The sequence below is a fragment of the Pleurodeles waltl genome, chromosome 6 (assembly GCF_031143425.1).
Source record: "Pleurodeles waltl isolate 20211129_DDA chromosome 6, aPleWal1.hap1.20221129, whole genome shotgun sequence".
Classification (NCBI taxonomy): domain Eukaryota; kingdom Metazoa; phylum Chordata; class Amphibia; order Caudata; family Salamandridae; genus Pleurodeles; species Pleurodeles waltl.
The window spans coordinates 977225357-977250425 of record NC_090445.1 but is presented as its reverse complement, the minus strand read 5'-3'; the positions used below and the strand labels follow the sequence as shown (position 1 = coordinate 977250425).

At 40.9% G+C, this 25069-nt stretch overlaps 1 protein-coding gene across 3 annotated transcripts in view; it reads left to right on the top strand.

The window, feature by feature from the left end:
- The window catches only part of TBC1D12 (TBC1 domain family member 12), a 407968-nt gene that overhangs the window by 113086 nt on the left and 269813 nt on the right, over positions 1-25069 (top strand). Inside the window, exon 3 of one of the 3 annotated variants that reach the window (XM_069239853.1) lies at positions 12484-12668. The exons of the other annotated variants lie outside the window; for them this stretch is intronic. Within the exon in view, the coding sequence (XP_069095954.1) occupies positions 12594-12668 (75 nt within the window). The 5' untranslated portion in view covers positions 12484-12593. The remainder of the gene's footprint in view (positions 1-12483; positions 12669-25069) is intronic. 3 annotated transcript variants of the gene reach the window in all.

Sequence of the window (25069 nt, the reverse complement as noted above, 5' to 3'; positions counted from 1 at the left end):
ATGTGTGCGCATGTGGTTATGGTGCAATGTTCCGAAAGTTTAAAAAATGCAAAAATAAAGTTTACCAAAAAAAAATAAAAAAACTCTCTTTATTGGTTGATTTAAAAGTCGGCAGTAAGCTATTTACTATATGGATGATTGCTCCTCATTTCTCTTCGTCGACAGACAAAGGTCCATATGACCAGTGGTGGAGGTTATTTAAGGATTACACTTAAAGACTGACATATAGAAAACCTCGCTCCATCACCGCCGTACTGAAGCATGTGATGGATAATGTCAGGCTGCACACGTTTTGACCCACACAAATCTAAAGAAAGAGTATTGCAAGACTTTGTGTCTTTTAGCTCGGCCTGGATGGTAGTTGAATTAGGGTTTCCTTAAAAATGTTGCTAGAAAAACAGTTACTTGTGTGAGCAGTTTTAAAGTGTCATTTCTGTGAAAAGGAGTACCTCTCTAAGGACGGACAGGACCTGCCCAAAGTCCCTAAACCTGTGTTTTGCATTATATATGTGTCACTCCAAACTTGCTGGCCCATGGCTTTGACTTACATTAGTTGCCTGTTTGTGTTTGGACTAAGCTGCGGTTTTCAAACAAGGTCTGTTGAGAGTGAAAAGGAGTGCAGTAATTCCAGGTTTGCTTGCATACTATTATACCAGTCCAAAACTGTAGTACTGATCCTTAAATAGTAAAATACCTTTGTATTATTGTCTGTCTTGACAGTGCAGCTGTTACCAGATAATTATGTGAGCATTACTTAGAACGCTCTGACTGCCCACGTGTTGGGAGTCAGATGTTCATGTTTTGATTGTGCAAGTGTTGTGTGCTTCAACAAAAAAGTGCTTACTCTCCATGCAGTTCTGATCATATTTTTATTTATTTATCTAGCTGTCTAAGCTTGAACTTTCAGAGGCACACACGACATTGGAATGTTATTGAAGTGTCTTAAATAGCTAGATAATGTGTTGTTTTTCTCTGGGAGCAGCACAGATGTGAGGAGGGCAGTCCTTAACCTACATGGATTTGTAAGTCTGACTTGACAGTACAACTGTCACCTAGCCTTTTAACCTACACCAGTATAATTCTACAGTTCTTTGCTGACACGCACTTACATATTAATTCCTATGCTATTTACTTGTAATGTTTCATATACCATACAACATTCTTTTAAAGCCAGACTTGTTGGCATTGCCAATGCTTGTTTCTTTTTGTTGCAAAATGAATAACACCGTATCCCTGTGCATAAAATACTGCTGAAAAAAAGGCAGAAGCTTTGTCAGTCTGCTACCTTGGCAATTGAGATAAACATTTGCTTAAACATGTTGTGAGGGAAACAATTGAGGTGAGCAGATTTAATGTTGTAATGCTCTCCGCGAAGAGGATCAGATTTCCACCTGCGACAAAGAATGAGGTAACCCAGCACTTGTAACCACTAATGATTCCTGGTGGTCCGTTTTTGAGCCTATGGTTTTCATTTAAATCTGTGCATTACTTCAGTCATGAGAAGCTTCCTTCTGAAATGCTTCAGTGGCCCAACAAGGGCAGTATTAGGGCAATAAAGTTGACCTGTAGAGGCGCAGTATGATCATGCAGCTTCTGGGGCCTATTTGGGACCTGTGAGCTCTGCTTTGAGTAGCCATCTGACTAACAGTTAGCTGCTTTATAACTCACTGAACACAAACCTGTTCTTTGGGCTGTGATCTTTTACTCTGCAGACCAAGGTAAATTCCCACCTTCACCAAATGCTCATCCATTGTCTGTGCCTCTTTTGTTGCCTTGGTGCTCCTGAACCTCAAACGAATACAATCTCCAGCAACTACCAGAGTTGCCTACTTTCACCACTAATATTTGCTTTAGCCTTGGAGCCCTTAGCGGCCTGGATCAGACGGGGTCCCCAGTTTCTGGGCCTTCAATGGTCAGAGGACTGGGAGGACAGGATTTCACTTTACGCATATGAAATCCTACTTTACTTCTCAGATCCACCACTATCACTAGGTGGAATAATGCAAATACTTGCACAATTTGGTGCCTACTCAGGCTGTACCATCAATTGTCAGAAATCCCTAATGTACATACGGCACGGGGAAATGCCACAAATGCTTTGAGAGTGTGGGGCATGGGTGGTGAAAAATGGATTCCGATATCTGGGGGTCTACACCACATATGGCCCTAACAGATTCCATGCCAATAAGTTAATGCCGCCCCTCAATAGTCTTATGCAGGATTGTCAAAACTGGAGGGCATTGCCCCTCTCGATCTTGGGTCGAGCAGCTTTATTTAAAATGATGTTTCTACCCTGCTTTCTCTACGTGTTATAAAACACCCCTTATCCGATCCCGGAAACTTATTTCAAAGAAGTCGAGGGGGAGGTGAGAACATTCCTCTGGAATGGGGCGCCCCCTCGAATCATCACTTGTAAGCTCACAAGTTCCTGGCATGTGGGGGAGGATTTCTCTCTCAGACATTCAGAAATATTACTGGGCAGCCCAGTTGACGATGGTACACTATTGGATGCACCTTCCAGCAACAGAACCAGCCCTCTGGATAGACAGATGGGTAATGTACCCTGGGGGATATTTAAGAGCCTTGTACATAGAAACCGACCCACAGCCTATACCGGTCTTACTGCTGTAACCTTAAAGATCTGGCACACAACACTACGAGCAATGGACTGGCACAATAACATAACGCAAGCCACCCCCCTCTGGAACACGGCTAGCCTGGGTGTTCTGGGGTCACAATAGTGATTTGCAAAATGGAATCCTATAGGCTTACCTAGGGTTGGAGACTTGCATGCACAAGGCAAAATTATCTCTCTTCCAGATTTACAGAGAACGAGTTAGCACCCACTGAAATTTAAAGATCCAGCACCATACTTCAGGAAGCATCCCATCTTGAAAGTGAATTGCTCAATATGTACATGCCCCGCAAAGCAATTTCACTTACTGGAGAGAGGCTTAGGCACTTTAGAGGATGACAAATGGCAGGATGCTCTGGCGTCCCCCAAGGAAGTAACCATAAGGATGTACTTTTCCCTTGTACAAAGAAAAATCCTACACAGTGTGTACTTGTCTGGCACTGCGCTGTGAAATGTTGAGGGTGCAGGACAATAGCTGCTGAATGAAATGTGGCCAGGTGGGGACCTTTCTTCATGTCTTGTGGAGCTGCCCTCTGGTGCAACAGTATTGCCAGGATGTGCTTAACTGTATTGTCAATGTGTGTGGACACTCACTGGAATTTTACGCACAATTGTGCCTCCTGATCATGTGGGATTCCACAGACCTGTCCAGGATGGAACAAAGCTGGGTTACATTGGGCCTGATGGTTGCGAAACACAACATTGTAGTATGACAGACTGTACAGTCAAAATGGCTACAGCCATTCCTAGAAGGAGTGTGCAGAGGTTGCCTGGATATTCGTTCTACTTTGTCCATATAGGGACCCCCCCCCCCCCCCCCACCCCAAACGTTTTGCTAAATTACTCTAAAATTTTAGGTACTATTGTTTTGAAGCATCATTTAGTAAAATGTGTTGATGCATGCTAGTATTTCCCAAAAATATTCATAATGGAAAATCAGTGTTAACATTTTCAGCAAGATTATGGGAAACATGAAAATAAACAAGCACTGGCAAAGCCAAATGATCAAACTTTGGTTGTCATTCTTTTGGTTTTGTCACTTGTTTTTACATGGCTTTTGTAACACTTTCTTGTTGTGGGGGTTGCCAGACTCTCACCATTCAAACAAACATTGGAAAAAAGCAACAAAAAAAATTTTGTTCTGAAAAAGCGCACGTTGTCACAGTAGTTCCTAGCACCGAACAAAACTACTTTGTGTGCCAGCATACTTCTGGAAGAAGAGCAGAATGTTGTCACTTATAGTAAAGCCATCCGATAGATGGATAGAGAGACAAATAGAATTTTAATAAAAGCAAAATGCCATGATTAACGCCAGACCTAATTGGGGGCCCAATTCTTATATTCACAAAAGTGCACCCATGGTACATGTCTTTGCATTAGTGGCTTTCATGAACTCACAAGAATTTACAGAAGTAGATGAGGAAATCGAACTCCTGCAAAATATTTGTGAGCTGTATTTTAGCACGAGCAAATATGCATGTGTAGATTTGTTCATGTGAAAATGTATTGAAGATTTATAAGTTCACTTTCTCTCCAACCACATTGTCGCCAACCTTAGAAGAACTTCTTCTTCTGCTCTTGTCAGGAATAAATGTCCAACCTTTCCCATTATGGAAAATGATTAGGGAATAGCTTGTGAAAATCCTTAAACCATGAAAATTAGTAGGTTTGCAAAGACTCAAAGGCATTCCAGCCCTAGAACTATTGCTTCCTCCATCCCCAGCATGTAGAGCTGCGGAAAGGTGGCAAAATAAGGAAATGGCTATGGTATGGCTTGAAATTGCTAGTATTCAAGCCATACTATAGTATTAGCCCTGGCATAATCAGAGAGGCTGTTAAAAGGGCTCTTACATGAGATTGCTGCCATAATTTGTCACCACACTACATGGCACCAAAGGGACGAGTACATTTTCTTACATGACAAGTAGATTTAAGAAGCAACCTGTCCCATGGACAAGTAGATATTTTATTAACTTCCACACCCCTGCATCAGTACTGGAGATTGTATACAGCATTCCAATTTGTAATCTTTTTAAGACAGAGATAGGGCCATCAGTGATTATACTACTTTGAAAAGGCCTGACATTTGTACCTATTCAAAGAGCCAAGAAATGTGAACGGTTTTAAAACCTTAATGCATTTTTCAGTAGAATTAGATTAAACAAAATATTTGCATCTGAAAATGACATTCAAGACCTTAACAGATCGGGACTTAAACCGTTCCCAATTTATACTTGATAGATTAGGGTCAGAGGTTGCCATATTTAAAAAGCCAGTATTGAGTAAAGTCACGAATCTGGTTGAACTTATTCCAAAACCTAGGCAGATAATCCCTGAAGGGGAAATTTTGGCCTTTCCAAAACTGTAAAGAAATGAGTATGTTACAGTGAAGCTGTGCAGTAAGAGAGGCGGCATCGAACTTTGATAGAGACGGCTGCAGATGGAGAATGAAGACTTTGCTTTTGGTCCTCAAGCAGTATCAAAAGATAATTTCCATTGAGAAAGGTTACCCCAGACAATCCATGGTTATCAGTAAAGAAGGGCTTGAACCGGACGGCATCTGTAAAATGAATTTGAGTATCTTAATCAAAGTGGTACATAGACTTGCGTGATTTACGGGATTCTCAAGACCAATAAGGATGAACAGAACCCTCTGTTACATCCTATTGTATCTATGATTGTTGTAGAGACTGAAGACCTTTCTAAATATATTGTTGTGTTCTTGAGGCCTTTATTAACCACTTTTACATTTTATGTAGGGGATATGGGACACGTGCTTTCAAAATTGGAAGGGGTAGAAGTTTATGATGACAAGGAGCTGTTGGTCACAACAAGTATTGAGGCCCTACACACAAAAAAAAAAAAAGCAATGGATGCTGTCAATACTATACACATACCCATGGCCCCTAGTGCATGGGAGCAGCATGTGTTCCTAGAGTGGTTCATATTTATAAGGGCCTCCCTGACTAAAGATTCCTGATATTATAGTGGGTATAATACATACCTTTCTCATCAACCTAAAGAGATGGCCTGTCTTTGTATACTAAAATGCTCAATTCCCTGGCAGGGACCTGTTTGTGGACTGGACAGAATGTTCTTCATATTATTGTCAACATCTTTAATTATTCTCTCTCAAAAGTAAGACATCTACCATGGTCTTAACCTGTATCTTTAAATTCCAAATGTACTTTCAAAGATAAATGTCTGAGTACTAATTCTTTCTGATTTAAGAGGTTCTGTAGTGCTATGAAGAAATTACCCCTTTTGGGGTAATCCGTTCTCAAGGCAAAACATATTTCATTCCTAAGGATCATACCATCAACCTGCTTCTAGTCCAGCATTCATTTAAAAGCCTCATCACTACCACCAATAATTTTTATGCCAATTTACCACTTTATTACTAGCTGCACAGAAGCAAATAATTTTGTTAGACTGGTCAGTGAATGCAGGCGTTTTGGTTCTCTAGTAATGTCTGGAGACTTCAAGTCAGTGATTGCAGCTTGCTTGGCAGTTTAAGCGTGCTAAGATTAGCAAAACTTTACATGGAACAACCGCCTATTTCACCAAAGCAGGACGCAAAAAGTGCAAACCTTGCCGCAACTGCTCTGCAACACTACATAAATGGCAACAGTGTGGTGTTTACTATACACTTTTATCTCCTACTACCTTGATGCACATTCCAGAGGAGTGAGACTGTGACAAGTAGCAGGTTTCAGTAGTGGGTGAGTATTAACCTCGCACTCCTCCTGTGTGTTAAGACATCCTTATATACTGCTGTTTCATCAATTGCTACCACATGAATCTATAAAATATCCTGTGTCACTGCCAGTAAAGGCATGAATAGCATAAAGGAAGTGGATTGGCTACTGGGATGCATGTAATTACTTTAATGCTGTCTTGTCCGATATACAAGTTATCAGCTTGTGAAGCCATGAAAGAAACCAACATCTAGGGGTATGGAGGTGCTGGTAAAAACACTTCTCATACCTACTATTTACTAACTATAAGGTGCAAATCGTATTTCGTGGCATGTTTTAGACCATTCCATCATGTTGATTCTTGTTATTAACCTAAAAACAATAATTAGTCATGTTTAATTTATGGGAGGAATATAATAAACCTCTAGCACGTCTGTCATGCTCGGGAAGAAAAAAGTTGAAAAAACTAATTAAGCCATTGGCCAGGGAGGTCATAGCCAGGACTTGACAAAGCTGTACATTAGAGGTTTTATGGTCCACTCTTTGCACATTCTCTGGGCGTGAAGCAGTTTTTCAAAATAATACTGACAACGTAGTTCTGTCACAAACATGTCATGTCAGAGCGCTTTCCTGAGACATTTTCCCGTAAAGCCTCCAATAACACAGGATGTAATACATTCCAAGGCCTGTTTTGGCATCCAGGTTTCGTAAACGACTACTGTTAAGTAAGACCTAACTTTGGTTAATGCCTAACTTATCTATTCAAGTCAGCCGCTTTCTAAAAGTGGAGGAGCTCGAGGGACTACGAAAATAGCGACCCTTTTATGAAGACTTTGTAGTTGTATTTTTAACGGTGACTGAGAATTATTCCTTCATACTTTTTCACTAGACAAACCTTGGCAGTATTTTGAACTATATTTATTTATTCCTGTATCAGAAAAAGCAAAGGGCCTCTCCCGTTCCATACTCCTTTTTTTCCAGAGTTGGCTTCCTTTGCAACTTTAAATTGTGAACATATAGTTAACCAGGATTGTTGCACTAGAACAGTTCTGTATTTATTCTTCAATGAGTTACAATAAATTCATATATTTGAAAGGATGGCCCCAAAGCATTTTGAAAGGTCCCCCATCCTCTGGGGGGGGTGAAGTGGTGTTGTCATCTGACCATGCACAGTCACCTCTATTTGGATAAATGCCCAGCTGCTGTTCAGCCCTCTTAAGATAAAGGACCAGTTCTTGACGGAAGTCCACCACAGTGAATCTCAAGACTCAAAACCGCCTGCAGTTCATTGTGACTGAGCAGGGTTCAAGAATATTATTATCACTGTTTGTACGTGAACACCCCTTCCGCAAAAATGAACTTATGATATACTTAAGATGCGATGCAGTCTTTCAGATACATCTTCACTCCTTCAAACCTGTGCTTAACCACTTTTCTCTTTTTCACCCTGCCTCCACTGAATGTCATTAAGTTCAACTGTATTTCTAAATGTCGGATGATTTGTCTCTATTTGATGGACTTTTCAGGTGAAAATGGACAGCCGATCGCTGCACCCAGCTTCCTTTTTGCATGCTCATTTTTTTTTTTTTTTTTTTTTTTTTTTTTTATTTTAATTCCCGTCTTCAGATCTCTATGGGGGACTTCTTGGTACTTAGTGGCTATACCACCCTACTTATGTTCCACTGGACTGGAGATACACCCAAAGTGTATTACCAGCCATAGTAAAGAGTGATTACTGTCCCTTTTATCAAATGATGGGTAGACAGTGGGTAGTTCCTTCTAATTCACAGTTCAGTGGCCTATGCCTTTGACTTGTACCCATGAGAGAGTTGTGAACTGACTTCTTTGACAACATCGAAATCTTCCATTACTGATACTTCCCCTCACTTTCCTCATTAGTGTATTTTGTCTGATTTTCCATGCACATTGCATACATGAAAACTGCACCTTCTCACCAGAGAACAGCTCAGTTATCAAAGAAACAAGAATCTGGAATAATACATTACAGTATTTTCTTTTACTTACAAATCTTCATGTGAGATAACCATCCTTTTAAATTCATTTTCACTGATCCTGCCTTTTGTGGTTGTTACACTTGTAAGACCTCTCCTGTACTGTGTGGCTTCAGTTCATAGCCATCTTGTCTTTCTAGTTCTTCAACACATCTGAAAGCTGATAATGTACATCACTTTAGTTCTGTTTCGGATACTGTTAATTCTACCATTTGTTCTGCTACTCCTCTTATCTGTCAATGTTTAACCCCTTGTGCACCAAGGACATAATGGTTACGTCTGTGGCTGCGGCGCTGAGGCACCACGGATGTAACCATTACGTCCTAGTACTGGCCCTGGGAGGAAGTGCTAGCACTCCCCTCGAGGGCCCCCCCCCTTCCACCCATACCCCCCCCTCCCAGAGACATCTGATGACGTCAGCACGCTATTGTGTGCTGACCTCATCTGAGGTCACCTCCCATCGTGCTGGAAGAGAAATGCTCAGCATTTCTCTTCCGCTCAGAGGAGGGGGCAGGCAGAGGCATGAAAGGAAAGGATTTCCTTTCATGTCTCTGCAACCATTTCTTCTGCCCGATTGCAACAGAAATGCCCACTGGACACCAGGGAATGTTTTTTTTATTTTTATTTTTATTTTTTATATATATATATATATATATACTTACTCACAAGGGGAGCGACCCCTTGGGTAAGGGCCGCTCCCCGGGGGGCAAAACATTTTTAGGCCTTTTTTCTCCCCTCCCCTTGCAGATCAGCCTATTATAATTAGGCCGATCTGCCCCCAGGGGGAGCAGAAACCCCTAGACATCAGGGATTTTTTTTTTTTTGTGCATGGGGAGCGACCCCTTAGGCAAGAGTTGCTCCCCTGGGGGGGAGATGGGGAATTGTATTTAGGCCAATCCCCCCCCCCCCCCCCCCCCCCCCCCCACTGGGGTTAAATCAGCTCCAGGGGGCAAAAACCACTAGACACCAGGGAATTTGTATTTTATTTATATTTATACAAAAGGGGAGCGGTCCCTTGGGCAAAGGCTGCTCCCCAGGGGGGGCAAAATATTTTTAGACCTTTTCTGCCCCACCTGGGGGCAGATCAGCCTATTATAATTGGGCCGATCTGCCCCGGGGGGCAGAAACCCTTAGACACCAGGGATATTTTTGTTCTAATATGTGGGGAGTGACCCCTTAGGCAAGGGGTGCTCCCCTGGGGTGCAAACTGTATTTAGGCCATTTCTGCCCCCATTGGGGGGCAGATCGGGCTATTTTTATTAGGCCAATCTGCCCCCAAGGGGGGCAGAAACCACTAGGCACCGGGGATTCTTTATTTGTGCCTATCTCACGCAAGGGGAGCTACCCCTTAGGCAAGGGTCGTTCACCTGGGGTGACACTTATTTTAGGCCATTTCTGCTCCCCTTGGGGGCACATCGGCCTATTTCTATTAGGCTGATATGCCCCGGAGGGGGCAGAAACCACTTAGGCACCAGGGATTGGTGTGTGGGTATGTATGTGTTTTTGTTTGGGGGGGGCAACCCGTTGGGCAGGGGTCACTCCCCATGGGGGCACATTACTGTTGCCCATATCTGCCCCCCTTTGGGGCACATCTCCCTATTTTTTGGAAGGCCCATCTGCCCCCAAGTGGGGCTGAAATCCCACCAGGGAAGATCTATTTTTTCAAAATAAGAGAGTGGGGTTATGGCCATACCCCTACCCCAAATAAATGGGGCCAAAGTTGGTCTGCCCACCAGTGGGCAGATGGGGTAATTACCCCAGAATTTAACCACAGAAATGTGGGAAAAATGTGTTTTTGTTTTTGTTTTTGTTTTTTTTTTAGCTAAATTTGAGGTTTGCTGAGGATTCTGGGTAAGAAAACATTGGGATCCACGCAAGTCACACCTTCCTGGATTCCCTCAGGTGTCTAGTTTTCAGAAAAGTTTGGGTTTGGTAGGTTTCACTATATGGCTGCTGAGCCTAGAACCAAAAACGCAGGTCTCTGCAAAAAAAACAACCAAAAAAATCAGGTAATTTAGTATTTGGTAATTTTGATGTGCCCACATAGTGTTTTGGGGCATTTCCTTTTGCGGGCAGTAGGCCTACCCACACATGTAAGGGACCATTTTTATAGGGAGACTTGGGGGAACGCTGGGTGGAAAGAAATTTGTGGCTCTTCTCAGATTCCAGAACTGTCTGTCACCGAAATGTGAGGAACAAGTGTTTTTGGGCCAAATTTTGGGATTTGCAAATGGGTTCTGGGTAACAGAACCTGGTGAGAGCCCCACAAGTCACCTGGTTTTGGATGTTGCATTTCCTGTTGCGAGCATTAGGCCTACAGCAAGTGTGGTATCATTTTTATCGGAAGACTTGGGAAAACAGAATAGCAAAACAAGTGTTATTGCCCCTTGTCTTTATGTACATTTTTTCCTTCCAATGTAAGACATTGCATAAAAAAGACGTCTATTTGAGAAATGCTCTGTAATTCAATGCTAATATGGGCACCCCAGAATTCAGAGATGTGCAAATAACCACTGCTTCTCAACACCTTATCTTGTGCCCATTTTGGAAATACAAAGGTTTTCTTGATACCTGTTTTTCACTCTTTATATTTCAGCAAATGAATTGCTGTATCCCCGGTATAGAATGAAAACCCATTGCAAGGTGCAGCTCATTTATTGGCTCTGGGTACCTAGGGTTCTTGATGAACCTACGAGCCCTATATATCCCCGCAACCAGAAGAGTCCAGCAGATGTAACAGTATATTGCTTTCAAAAATCTGGCATTGCAGGAAAAAGTTAGAGTAAAACATTGAGAAAAATTGCTGTTATTGTTTTACCTCAATTTATTTTTTTATTTCAGTTATTTTCTGTAGGAAAACCTTGTAGGATCTACACAAATTACCCCTTGCTGAATTCAGAATTGTCTACTTTTCAGAAATGTTTAGCTTTCTGGGGTCCAGCATTGGTTTCACACCCATTTCTGTCACTAACTGGCAGGAGGCTGAAAGCAGAAAAAATAGTAAAAATGGGGTATGTCCCAGTAAAATGCCAAAATTGTGTTGAAAAATTGGGTTTTCTGATTGAAGTCTGCCTGTTCATGCAAGCTGGGAAGATGGTCATTTTTAGCAATGCAACCCCTTTGTTGATGCCATTTTCATGGAAAAAATCTCAAGCCTTCTTCTGCAGCCCTTTTTCCCATTTCTTTAAAAAAATAAAAAAACATTTTTACTGTATTTTGGATAATTACTTTGTCTTCTTCAGGGGAACCCACAAAGTCTGGGTACCTATAGAATCCCTAGGATGTTGGGGGAAAAAAGACGCAAATTTGGCGTTGGTAGCTTATGTGGATAAAAAGTTATGAGAGCCTAAGCGCGAACTGCTCCAAGTAGCTAAAAAAATGCTTGCCACTTGAGGGGGAAAAGGCCTGGCAGCGAAGGGGTTAACCGCTGCAGCGTGTTCATCCTTCATTTGGTGTTTCTTAGTCACAGAGTAGGCAGCAGTTTTCCTGCTCCCTGTCCCACTCGTTGTAATAGTTGCACTTTGCACACCCTAATCAAAAACTGGAAAGTATTTGTTAGTTTTTGTTTTCAAGTAAACTTAGTCATTGTATGCTACCACAAGAGCTGCTGCCATAATATGTATAGTGTTTGCTTAAAGTCCCCATTCGCATATATAAAGCTTTCAAGCTCGCTGCAGCAAGCCTTATATCAAAAATGTGCGCAGCACGGAGCGCCTGTGAGTATTTCTCCGATTGCAGCACACAGAATAATAAGGCACGCCAGTTAAACAATTGCACTTTATTTTCACCAGCTGTATTGATTTATGTATGTACATTTACTTCCAGTGACAATTAGTTCCTAGATCGTAAAATTACTCCATCTCCCTGGCTGTCTTTCTCCATGTATATCCTCTAACGTTCCAAATCCAACTTTCCCCGTTTTACCAATTTAAATGTTTAAATGCTGAATTTTGGTTACATTATTTGGCATCGGTAATCTTTTTATACTGCAGCGACCTTACTGGTCAGTTATACTCTCCAAGAACCTAGCTTGTTGCTTCGTTATGAACGATATTGATATTGCTTTTGTGAATTTTGCTTCATGCGTTAAGGAACATTACATTATTACTTAAATAAATAAATCCGTGTCTGTCCTCAGCAACATCTACCTCAGCTGAACTATTGTATCTGTGAGAAAAAACCCGAAGAAGCCAGTTCAGTTTGTCAGTATTTCTCAGCGAGTCAGGGACCGTTCCCTCCCCTCGTGGGATGGCAGACAGTTCACAGATCCAGAACGGCACAGGGCCCACTGTATCCAGAACTGAGACCAGCTCTTCGCATCCAGTAAGCACATTTTATGTTAAGCTTGTCAAAGGTGTTTTTATGGACGTTATAGTTTTCAAATCTTTCATATTGAAACCAAGAACTGCGGAGTGGGTGTTAAATGTATGTTGCATTTATTTTTTACTAAAAGGCACAAAATGAGCTGGAAGTACGGTTGCAGTGAGGGACTGTGATTAAACAATCTCGGTTCAAATATATAGAAGTGTTAAATATAAGAAAATGCATACATTGTTATTTTGTGTTACTGATCGCCGTCTTCGTAGCCAAAGAATCATCACTGTCCCGAAGCCCTCACTGACGCTCTCCCTCCTCTGCCTCAGCATCTTTAATGATATTTCTCATAACCTTGAGTCGGATTTTTAAGCTACAAATTCCCCCCCATAACTCCTCAGTGTTTATGAACCTTATGTGAAAAATTAGAAGAAGAGCGACTATCCATGTTTTTCAAATGCTACTTGTTGGTTTAGCCTCTAGCACTGAGGGTGCTTCTGTGTTGAATGTGTAGGGTATGTATCCGTTTAGACCTTCCAAGACAACATCCAGTTGTCTCCTGGTTTGAGACAACATTTTGTTAATGATGCAGCGCTTTTAATGACTTTGGTCTGATTAGTTTATTCCCGAAAGCCTTTCATATTTCTAGACCTGCTTTCCATGCTTGCATCTGCAAAGCGACTTAATTATAAATCACATACACATCATGAATTCCATTTAAAAGAAGTGAGGGCTCATTGGACGCGTTCTACTTCACCAAGGTGATCGTTTCATGAAGACTACCCAGAATGAGCCAATGACATCATCTGCCAGCATATAGAAGGCTAGAGACGTATACCAAGAGTCAGGACATTTTTGAAAGGGTTTATTTGAAAGGGGTTGATTGCAACTTTAATGTGCATTCCTCAGTAGACCCATAGCTGGGTTGGTGTAGGCATCAGTGATTGTTGTACATTATTATTTTGAGGATTACGACAAGCAGGTTATTTGTCCCAAAGTGTCCGCATATCCTCATGTATGTATTTTACGTGTTTAATATGCTGTCACAAATGTCCTATATATGATTTTGTGGAGCAAGAACCAGGAGACGTCATGCCCAATGTCGTACTTTGATAGGCTTGCTTCCTATAATTACAATAGGACACTGTTATTGCACTCACAGGTATGCACAAGGGCTAGAGGTCGTACGCATTAAACCAGCTGGACTGCCAAGGTAAATGTTTGTCAAGGCCACCACATAAAGATATTTGTTGCGAGACCTGCCGGCACAGGTCTGCAGTGTTTGTGAACGAGTCACAACACAAAATACGAAAAAAATCTGTCAACATTATCACTTTCATCAAACATTTGAAATGATCGGTATGCATTCCAGTGTCAGGCAGGTCATCGATGTGCACAGGTGTCTCTTACCTGATCTTGTACCGACTGCCGATGATGTTGCATTAAGCATTAGGTTTATAAAGTGGTAAATGAATGCATTCACCTTACGTTTCGTACCGTACCCCCTTCTTTCTTCTAATTAGCCTGATAGCTCTGCCTCTTGCTTCTAATCTGCTCTCAGTATCCCTCTATCCTTCTTAAAACAATATCGGGTGTATAGCGTCTGAGTTTGCTACTGCCTTGTTTTAGGCAAGTCCTTCATTCCTTTGATTTTCCCATTCCTTTTGATGGTAGCGATTTTAACGGATGTGCACGTGCATTTTTGTCCGAGGCAGCCTCACGTGCTTACTACAACCTAAAACGCAACCTCTGCCTGCACCCACAGCTCTAAAAATGTAGTGCCTAATTATTTGCTGGCAGAAACCATAGTTGCTAAGCGCCAGTTTCTACTGTGTAATGAGCCTTTTGTGAGTTGATAGACCGGTTTAGTCCTGACCTTTGTTCATGAATGTTACAAGTTAATAATTTAGAGTTATTTAAGTGGTCACAGCTTGGTTCCTATTGACCGTCGTGTTGGTATTTTGGCATTTGGTTACTGACCAAACACAGAAGTCATCGCTCTAATGTGGCATGTCTGGAAAAATAATTGTTTTTTTACCACGGTGGAGAAGTGTGAGTATCATGTGATTGGTAGCACAGTTTCCTCTCTGTCACTTGTAAGGGAGTCTCTCCATTCCGCAGTCTTTGACCAGTGGAAAGTGAGGGTTACTTCCGTATAACAGAGTATGTGGCAGGAGTGTGCATAATGATATTCTAGTGCCCAGCAAAATTACGACACATCTTACAACCCCGCTCGTACCCACCCTCTGCCTACTCTCCTAAAAATACATTGATGTTCAGCCGTATTTCACTGCGATGTTTTAATTCATGCTGTTTACTCTCGATAATCTTGTGATAAAATCCATACTAAGAGGAGCGGCGCCTTACATATGAACTCGTAACAGAAGGTTGGTTCCAAACCAAAACCCCCTCCTATTGATGAGTGCTTGTTCAATCAAAATCTGACCCAGCTCAGTGCCTTCCTGACTGCTCCTGCTTGTTGCGTCTGACCTCAAACTCTTTTTTAGTACTGTTGCACTGTTTTGTAGTTGTGGCAAGGTATGTGCCACATATGTTGAACTGTCATTGCAGTTAAGACATTGCCTGTAGAAGGATTGCACAGGTTGCCAGTAGAATCAGCGTTTCACCTTATTCACTGTGGTTACTATCAGACATGGACATATGGACTCTTTTGAGCTTGATAGACAGCTGTAGCATACAGGGTATATGATTGTCTGCAGTCGATGAAACCAAGGCACACAGATACGTAAGCACAGACATACGCTATGAAGCAAACAGAAACTTCTCACCACAAACACACCCACACACGCACTGAAACCATACACAGACACACCCACATATATATACACCCAAGCACAAACGTATCTAAATATGCACACTAGTATACACCCATGCACACAAACTCAGATACATACATGTACACATACATACTCAAATACACACACACACACACAATTTTGATGGATGCTTTGCCATTAGATGTTTATGCCTAATTTGTCAGTGATGGCTGGGTAACTTTTAAAATGGTGGGATGTAAAATAGCAGTGTTGAATATTAATGAGTGAAACGAGCAAGCCTGATTTATTTAGTGGTTTCTGGTTGGGAGGAATAAGGTAGAGGAGTAAGTCTTCACATAGGAACATTTTGGAAGAAACTGCCAGACTTCATTTGATAGTTCATTTCAAGTAAGTAATCTAAATCATAACAGCCATACACTTTACAAGCATTCCTGAATTCTTGGAATTATCGAAAGAAAAACGAATGCCTGATTTATGTGTGGATTCCGCCCCTGCAGTCTGCTGTTTAGACCCACTTCCACTTGAGCCTGAGTTACGTCATCGGGATACACTGTCTGTGTTACTCGAGCCCAGGCAGTGGTGACAACCGATTACATGGTAGCAATCACACATCCCATAGACACACTTTCTTCAATGTCATTGTAGGTAATTTTAAACTTGAAAACACAATTTTTTCAACAAAATAGAAAGCACTATAAATCTAAACGCGTGACAAAGTCTCCCAGCACTGGCACTTCATCTAGCGTTCAATTAGAACTTGTGGTTTTTGATTTCACTGTGTAATATGGGGCTTTACATTTTGATATGGAAAGTGCAGTTGGTTAAAACCCTTGAGACTGGCTGAAAGTATCACACAACACTGCAGCAATAGAATATCAGTAGTACAGTCTCATAAATCCTTATGCCAATGGATAATATTAGATGACATTTGGCAGTCATTGGTGACATATGAAGAGCTGGCATATAAAAAACGTCTTCTGTACTGTTATGATTGAAGGAACGAATGTCTCAAGCTGCTGTTTTTATAATCACACTGCCGACTGGTAGGGCCAGCCAAACCCCAAAATGACCACATTTTTTGAGCTCCTTCTTGTAGCCCACGGTCTTCAGCTTCACTGTCTGCCTCTGAACTCCGCCAAGCTGCCTCCAGTGTGAAGTTATGGGATGGATAGGTTGAGATCCCAATGTGAACAAATTATATTACAAGGGTGGAGGATCGATTATGACAAACCTACTTCACTATATTTTTCTAGCAGCAAAGTTGAATCACAATGTATGAAACACATAAAGGTAAAAGAACCCAAACGTTTACAAATGTCTGAGATGTAAAACCTGTCAGCAAATTGAACACCTTACATATTTCTGAAAACATGGATTACCTCGATGAAATCTCCAAACAAGAGCATGCTGGTAGTATCCTATACAAAGTCTTCGGCAAGAGAAATTGGACTATTTATAAATGCGTCTGGTCCCCTGAAAGGCTCCATAAACCGGGCCTCATTGGCTCCTCAAAATGCTGGAGCTGCCGAGAAAAGCAAGCAGATCTGGAGCATATGCGATTATATTACACTAACGTTAGAATTTTGTGGTCTGAGATTGAACAGGTAATGAATGACATATTTCATCTAAATAGTGCTTTAAGTCCATTCACCATCCTCTTCTTCGCCCAAGCTAGGATTCCTTCAGTTAAACTTGTGGAGAAAGACATTTCTCTCAGATTTTCTAACAATTGGTATCAAGACAATTGTATGCAGTTATACTGCTCGATCCTCCAAATCTTTATGAAACAAATTAGATTTATATGTGCAAAAGATGAAACCCCCATAGGGTAATCCTATAATACATTGTATCTATATCAAATATGGAACCTTTTGAATTTTTGTTTCCCTCCTTCCTCCCCTTCCTATCCCCATCTTCTCACCATCTGTATAATAGACTGATTTATTTTTCTTTCTCTTATGTACTATTCTCGTCTAATTCTCTCGTTCTTCACTTTTACATTTATTTATGTGAATGCATTATAGGTGTAATAGTGTACTCATTGCATCTGCAATTATGTAACAATTTATCCTAGATAAGAAGAAATATTGATGTCATATTAATGTAATTAGAATGTAACAACACTTCTTCTTTGGCTCAATACCACCATTGTGTGTGTGGCAAAAAATGTACAGTGCCTTATACAATTAATAATATCCTTTGAAAATAAATAAACAAAACATTTGAAATTAAAAAAGAGAAAAACATGGTGGCTTATAAAGCCTCAACAAAGACCAAGGTTAACATTCCATGCCTGTGCAGCACATTGGTCGTAAGTCATGATGACCACACAGTGTAACTATCCCTGACTTTGAGAGCTGTTTAGTAGAAGCTCCCTCAGTCAGTTATTATTACTATTATCATTATTATTGTTATTATTATTATTATAATGTGATTTTTTTCTTTAATTTGATTGCCATTGACATTTTGTGATATTCATTTAAAATGTCCTTAGTTAGATGCCTCTTTTTACAGCTTAACCAGCTGGAGAAGTTCATGTCCCACTCAGGGTTTAGCTAGTAAATTTTCACTCCGCCTGAGGGATTTCCCGTCGACAGTGAAGACACATTTATTTTTTATCCTTGTTTAAGCTGCTTGTGTTCATTCACACTGTAAGTGTTACCTTTCTCTTTTGAGCTCTTGCAGTGCCTGGTGGGGGAATTAGGTGGGATTTTGTCCCTTGACATCAAAGTCTTTTTGGCCTGCATTTTCACTTTTGTGGAAGGCGGGTATTTAAAAATGCTCTGTGGGTTAAAGATGGTGCAGTGCTTCTGAAACTAGTCTTTTGATCCTTGTGGCTGTCCTCCTTCCCAGCTGTTTTAGCACACAAATCCTGTCCGTTACAAAGTGTGTCTTCAGTGGCAGCATTTTCTTATAAGATTCTCTGGGTAAATCACGTTACAGCTCTGCAGCATTTAGAGATTTTCTTCATTTTAAGTTGATATTTGTAGATCAATTTTTCCCTCAGGGACAGGTTTTGAATTACCTGTCGAATTAGAGTTTGGACATAATTTTTAGTTATTAAAAAAAAAAAAACTCTATAGATATATTTATACCAATTTAATATTCGGAGCAAAAGGTTTTAACTTTTCAGTTAGTGAAAATATATATAGAGTTACTTATTTTTTTAAAGTAATTTTTCTGTACCTAATAAATATCCAATCTACCAATGGAGGGCACTGATAAGTGGCTTACATAAGCTTAAGCCATAAACAGCTGGAAGATATGAGTAGTTGGTCAGAGGGGCGGCTCCTCTTCTTCTCTTCAAAGGATAAAGCTTTTTTCCAGGACTGCAAGCAGGAGTCTCCTAAAGAAGATGCCCAATTAAGTATTCATGATGTCCAATCTGCAGTGAACGGGGCTATGAAGTGTTTGCATGAGGTGGTGAGTCATTCCAGTTCAGCCCCCTTTGGCTCCCTCTGTTTTCATCTTTCCCCATTCCCTGGGGGTGGGCAGAGTACTTTCTACAAAGATGATGTCTCCCCTATAATTAGTAGGAATGGAAAAACATGTTTGCTTAGGCAAAAGCATGTTTCTGAGGCATCTCAGAAAGATAATGAGCTGGTGCCCTATGGGATCCATTTCTAATTCTTTCCTACAAGAGATCCATAAGAAGGAGGAAAGGGTTGTAATTTTCCTGAGTGACCTGTTTTTGCTCAGACAATCAAATCATTGAGCAGACAGAGGAAGCTTCTGTATCCAGCCAGCCTTTGGTCAATTTGTATCCTAGGAAATGCAGATTCTCCTGTGTCCGCAGAACATTTTTATTGTTGAGAATTGAACCAAAAGACGCAGACAGGGAGCCAGGAGCTGCAGCTGATCTCCATCTTTTGGGATAGAAATGTGTTAAAGAAATTACAGGCTATGCACGGACCTAAATAAAGTATTTTCACCTAATGAAGTTTTTTGCTAGAGCAGGCAGAGCTGTCTAGGTTTAGACTTCAGCAGAGCTCTAATTTCAGAATGACAATATAAACTCCCAGAGGAGGCTATGGATGCTCAAGTGTCAAATGAGTGGGATTTTTCCCTTTTGCCCCTAGAAGAGGGGGATGGGAGGCTGACTTGAAGGAAAGTGCTCATAGTGCCACAGGACATTCCTGCTAGATCAATGGTAGGTCGGCAAATCTTAAAACAGTTTTTTTACCAAAGAAACCGGGGTGGCAGACTCACCCTTTGTCTTCCCCAATGGCTAAGAATAATTTCAGAACCCTTGGTGTTGCAGATAGTTACAGGTTGCCAGATAGAATTTTACTCATGTCTGATACAGCTACTTTTCCCTTGTTCAGTTGTGCTTTCCAAAGCAGAGAGGATTTTCATTTCATAAGAGGTCAGAGATTCACTCTGGAAAGGGGCTGTAGTGAGGGCCCTGGATTCATCATAAGCAGTCTGTTTCTGGTAAGCAAGGGAGACAAAGGTTTTTGCTCAGTTATAACCCTAAGCTCTTCGAATAGTTCTGTTTGTTACATTCACTTTCAGATGGAGGGGTTCATTCCCTGGGGAATTCCCTTTTGCCAATAGACTGGATGATAAAGATAGATTTTATAGATGCTTATTTCTCTGCCCCAATTATAGATGTTTTCTTCAGATTTGTTGGAATTAAGAAGCATTCATGTTCACTGTTCTCCCCTTTTGTATATCATCAGCCCTTTGGTTCTTTACAGTGCTTCTGAAGTCAGTGATTGCTTTGCTCATAGGTTGAGAGATTCGAGTGCTGTTATCATCTGGATGATATGTCGGTTGTGTCACAGAATAATAGTTGTACTTTTGCGGAACTTGGGATTTGTGATTCACCAGAAAAAATATCTCTTGATTCAGACTCAGATGATTCAACTTCTGGAGTGTGGAATAGATTCAGTTAAGGTCTCACTTTTTCTTCCTAGACAAAAGGTCACGAGCATAAAGAAAGAAATAGCATCAGTTCTCAGAAAGGATAAATTCTCTCTCCATGCGATAGCCAGGATCATGGGTTTGCGATCTGCGTTCGTTTTAGCCATTTTTCCTGCACCCTTTCATTATAGTGATCCTCAGCGCTTCAAGGCACTGCAATTAAAATAGGGCCTACCATACTTAGCTTTAATTTCCCTATTGGATGATGCCAGTCAGGAGTTGGGCTGTTGGCTTTCCGAAATGGAGGCCTAGAATGGAGGATGTGTTTTTAGTCCAATTCCAAATATTATGTCAGTATCAGATACCAGCAAGTCAGGTTGGGGGCACACTGCAGACAGGTTGTGACACAAGGACAAACAGTCTTGAAAAGAAACTGGGCAGCACTTAAATTACTTAGAACATCTCACAGGTTCCTCCCCTCATACAGTGTTTGGTTCAGGGCAGAGCAGATTGTTGTACGTGCTTACTAATGGACAGCATTGGAAGTGCACTACATAAACTAGGAGAGGTTTGCTCAGAGGTCTGGTGGATCTTCCCAGAGACATGTTGGATTTTTGCCTGGACAGGAACTTCATCGTTTGTGCAGAATACCTTCTAGCATTAGAAAATTTGATAGCAATTGGGAGTTGTGTTCTTTGCAGGACAGGTGTAATAAGTCTTTTCAGAGATCAATATTTTCTCACCTCAACTGATTATGGGAACCCCTTAGGGTGAATCTTTTTGCCTGTTGTCTGAACTCCAAAATCCCTCCGTTTTTCAGTTAGAGACTAAGGGCCAGATGTAGGAAAGGTTTTTACCCATTCTGTGTCTATGGGAAAAAGTATTCGTACATATGGCCCTAAGTCCAGATTCAGAAGTAGTAGCTTTTCTTTGGCCCTGGACACTCATATGAAGCTGTCCGTTTCCTCCTCTACAGTGATCCTCAGAATGTTAGTTCAGATCAGGAGAGACAAAGCTACGCTGGTACTTATAACAAAATTTTGGACAGCACAAGTTGGGTGCTCCCAACCTCTGTAGGCTTCCCCAGGCTTCTTCCATATTTCCCCTAATTCCCTTTGACCCCGTAGGAAACCCACACGGCTGGGTACTGCAACACCAGCTATGTCTCATGGCATGAAAGGTTTCAGGGGATCTTGGAATGTCCCGAGCCTTTCCAAGGAAGCATTGTTGGTTATCAGACTCTCCTACGCCACTATCACCAGAGCAAATTATAAATATGCATGGTCAGTCTGGGTTAGCTGGTGTCTGGAACGGCAGATTGGTCCTGTTTGACGCCTTGCAGTTCAGTTAGGTAACTTTCTACTAACTCTCATTTTCAAAGGGAATGCATATTGACTCAAGAATGCGTATTGGTCAGCTATTTCAGACGGTCAGGGTTTGGAACGCATTTCCTGCTGTGCCGGGTGTTAAACGATCTATCCCCTCCTAAGCCTGCGTATTCTGTTTTATTGGATACTAAGATTGTTTTGGACTTTCTGGTACAGTGGCAGAATAACATACATTTGTCCTTAAAGCAGCTAACAGCAAACCTTACTATGCTGTTATAGCTAATCTACTTCAGAAGGGTATCAAATGCCAGTGTTAAATGTGTCTACACATTGTTTTACCTGCAGGGTGTAACCTTTCATATTACTAGGAGGAGACCAAAACCATGTCAGCTCCCTTTTCCTAAATGTGAAAAGTTATGTGTGGTACAATGTTTGAAATGTTGATAGAACCAAGTTGTCATTTTCTGGCCTTCCTTAGCTTTGCAATTATTGATTTAAATAAAAAGCCCTTGCTCGTTGTCACTTCCTGCATTAGCTAGATGGGTTAATTGGGTTATGAGTGAGGTGGGATTGATAACTGTGTTTCGAGCTATGGCGTCAAAACCTTGTATCGCATCTGGACATGATAGCAGCAGTTTGCTGTCATGAATTTACTGTCAGAATGTATTATTTTTATCTGATTGCCATGTTTAACACGGTATTGTGGATGTGAACTGCAGCGTAATAAAGACCTTTGCATGCATCAGGCGATGGTTCGGATATGGATAATTCCATTAGAATCGAGTAGAACACTCCTTTTGCTCAAAGATCCGGTTTAATTTTTTGGGGACAAAAATGGAATTCAAATTTTTGCTTCCAGGTGGATTTCTGTCTACAAAGACAGAATGTTACTCAACTGTTAGACTCTTTGGTTTATAATTTGTTTCTTTTCTCGTTTTCATTGACGACTCTCTCAGGTACAAGACAGTGAGACTTGGAGAAAGAAGTGTAATTGCTCTTTCAGTCAGGGATATTTATAATGGTACTGTGAGATCATCATGACTGTTCTCATGTAATGTGCTGCACAGGGCATGGAATGTTAACCTGGGTTTTGTTAAGGCTTTATAAAGCCCCCTATTAAGTTGATATTTTTAATGTGTTTCAAACATTGTGATTCAATGTTGCTGCTAGGGAAATACAGTAAGGAAGGTTTATTATAATCTTTTCCTCCGTGTCTTTAATAGAATATAAACCTCCTGTCACTGTAGAGGGGAAGATTTCACTTTGAGTCCAGAAGGGATGCCTGATTGAGTGAAGTGTCTGTTCCTGCTAGCCTTCGTGTGGTGAAGCACTGAGGCGCAAATGCTTTGCGGCTGACGGTGGTGAGCCACGGCCACTTACTGGAGATTTTGTTGGGTGCATTTTTATGTAGCTTGAACTTGGCCCATTGCCATGAGAGCGCTTTAAAGGAATACCAGATTACATTACCCAAGATCTTGATTTTTACTTTTTTAGTTAAGGGGATATTAAGTGATCTGTGCTGAATCACAAGATGTTTTTCTGTCACCGAGACTCTGTTCTGGTTCGTTAGTTCCAGAGTTGGCAGCTCTGGCCGTGGGCCACATCTCCTCAGAGGTTGTGGGGTAGAGCTGCTAGAGAAACGCAGGGATAGCAGAAATGTAATCTGGTGAGTCGCAGGCAATATGAGCTTTTATAGAGTGAATGCCTAGTCTGTTGCATTACCTCACAACAGGACTTCAGCCTGAACAAATTCTATGGTTCGACCCTCCAAACAAAACCGAAACAAGCATAGACCAGGCAAACACGCACATTATGAAATGTTGTATTTAATTCGCAAACAAAATACAAAAATCGAAAATGTATTCTAATGGAAAAATTTGAGCTTTTCAAAACTTACTTTTAGTCAAGTTTCAAATGTTTTCCCATTTACAGACTGCATTAGAACTTTCGATCCTACATTTTGCTTTTTTAAATACATATTCTTTACTAATTTGCTAGTATTTAATTTTTTAAACTGTCACGGACCCCAGGCTAAGAACCCCTTCCACCATGTAGCCCGTTTGAATTAATCTTTTTTTTCTTGCTTATAAAGTGCTGTGCTTTAACCCTCATAGTACTGTAGTCCATTGGGGACAGTTGAAGGTACAGTGTCATAAATGGGTGGTTTTAAGCGATAGCCAGATAGAGAGAGAGAGAGCCTGATTCAAAGTTTTTAGAAAATCTTTTTCTCACTGCCTTCTCCTTTTCTTGCAACAAGTATTTTCACCCTGTCCTGGGACAATGATAACACTAGCACTGATGATATTTCGTTCACAAATGAAACCATCACAAACAGTAATACAAAGAATAAGGATTACCCAAAGGCAGTTATGCCTTCGATTTTTAAGTCAGTGTTCTGTAAATATCACTTTGGTCTTATCTGTTTTTTTTATTCTGTGCAACTAAGCAATAGCCTCTCCCTTCCAGGTTTTTCTTATCCTCTTTACAGGATAAATGCTTAATATTGGTTTTCTTGCCAGTGACCCCCTTGAAAACAATAATCTGGAATTGAATTAGCCAGATGGGAAATGCAAAGGAAGAGTGGAAACACAAATGTAATTAAAATGGTCTGCTTTGGCTGTTTTAATCAAGTTTGCCATGACCTGAAACTAATTTCCTAATCCATCTGGACAATACCCCATTGTGCAATATTCATCAACAGGGCCAGATTACAGGGTGCTCCATTTTACAGTTGTATTTATTGAACTATGGCGAATTTGGTAATTATGTTTTTAAGAAGTTAAACAACAGTGTATTTTTGGCTGATCGCATGCCTGTAGTGTACTCTTAGCTAGTATTTCTTCCTGATGTGGCACCAACGAAAGTGTTCGCATCGAGTTCTTCTAATTAATTTAATATATTGTTGGCTCGTGAAGCTGTGCATGTAAGTAACAGCTTGATTAATAGTGTGGGTACAGAATTGCAATGCTGTGCCACGGGAGGGAGAGATTACTGTCTTGATAAGTGTGGCTGTGCTCTCTCAGTTCAAAGCCAAAGGACCCACTGAGGACATTACTTTCAATAAGATTAACCTTCGAAACCGTTTGCTAAAGATCTCGGCAGCAAAGTAGTACCCAGAGACTACTGTGTAACATCCAACCAAACGAAGAATGCATGGAAAAATTAAAGAGTGTAGAAGACTGCAGTACTTTAAAGTAAAACGATGAAAGTATAAGAAAAATGTTTAAAAGTGAAGAAAATACATAATCCGGTCACGGTATGGGAAAAGGACAAACATCACCAGTGAAGATCAGTGGGACAAAAAAAACAGGGGATTATACTTGTGAAGGATACACCATTCCCTCATAGAAAAAATAAGGAAGTCAAAAATGTCAAATGGGACCGCCCAGCAACCTGTATTCCAGCTGTTCTACAGAAT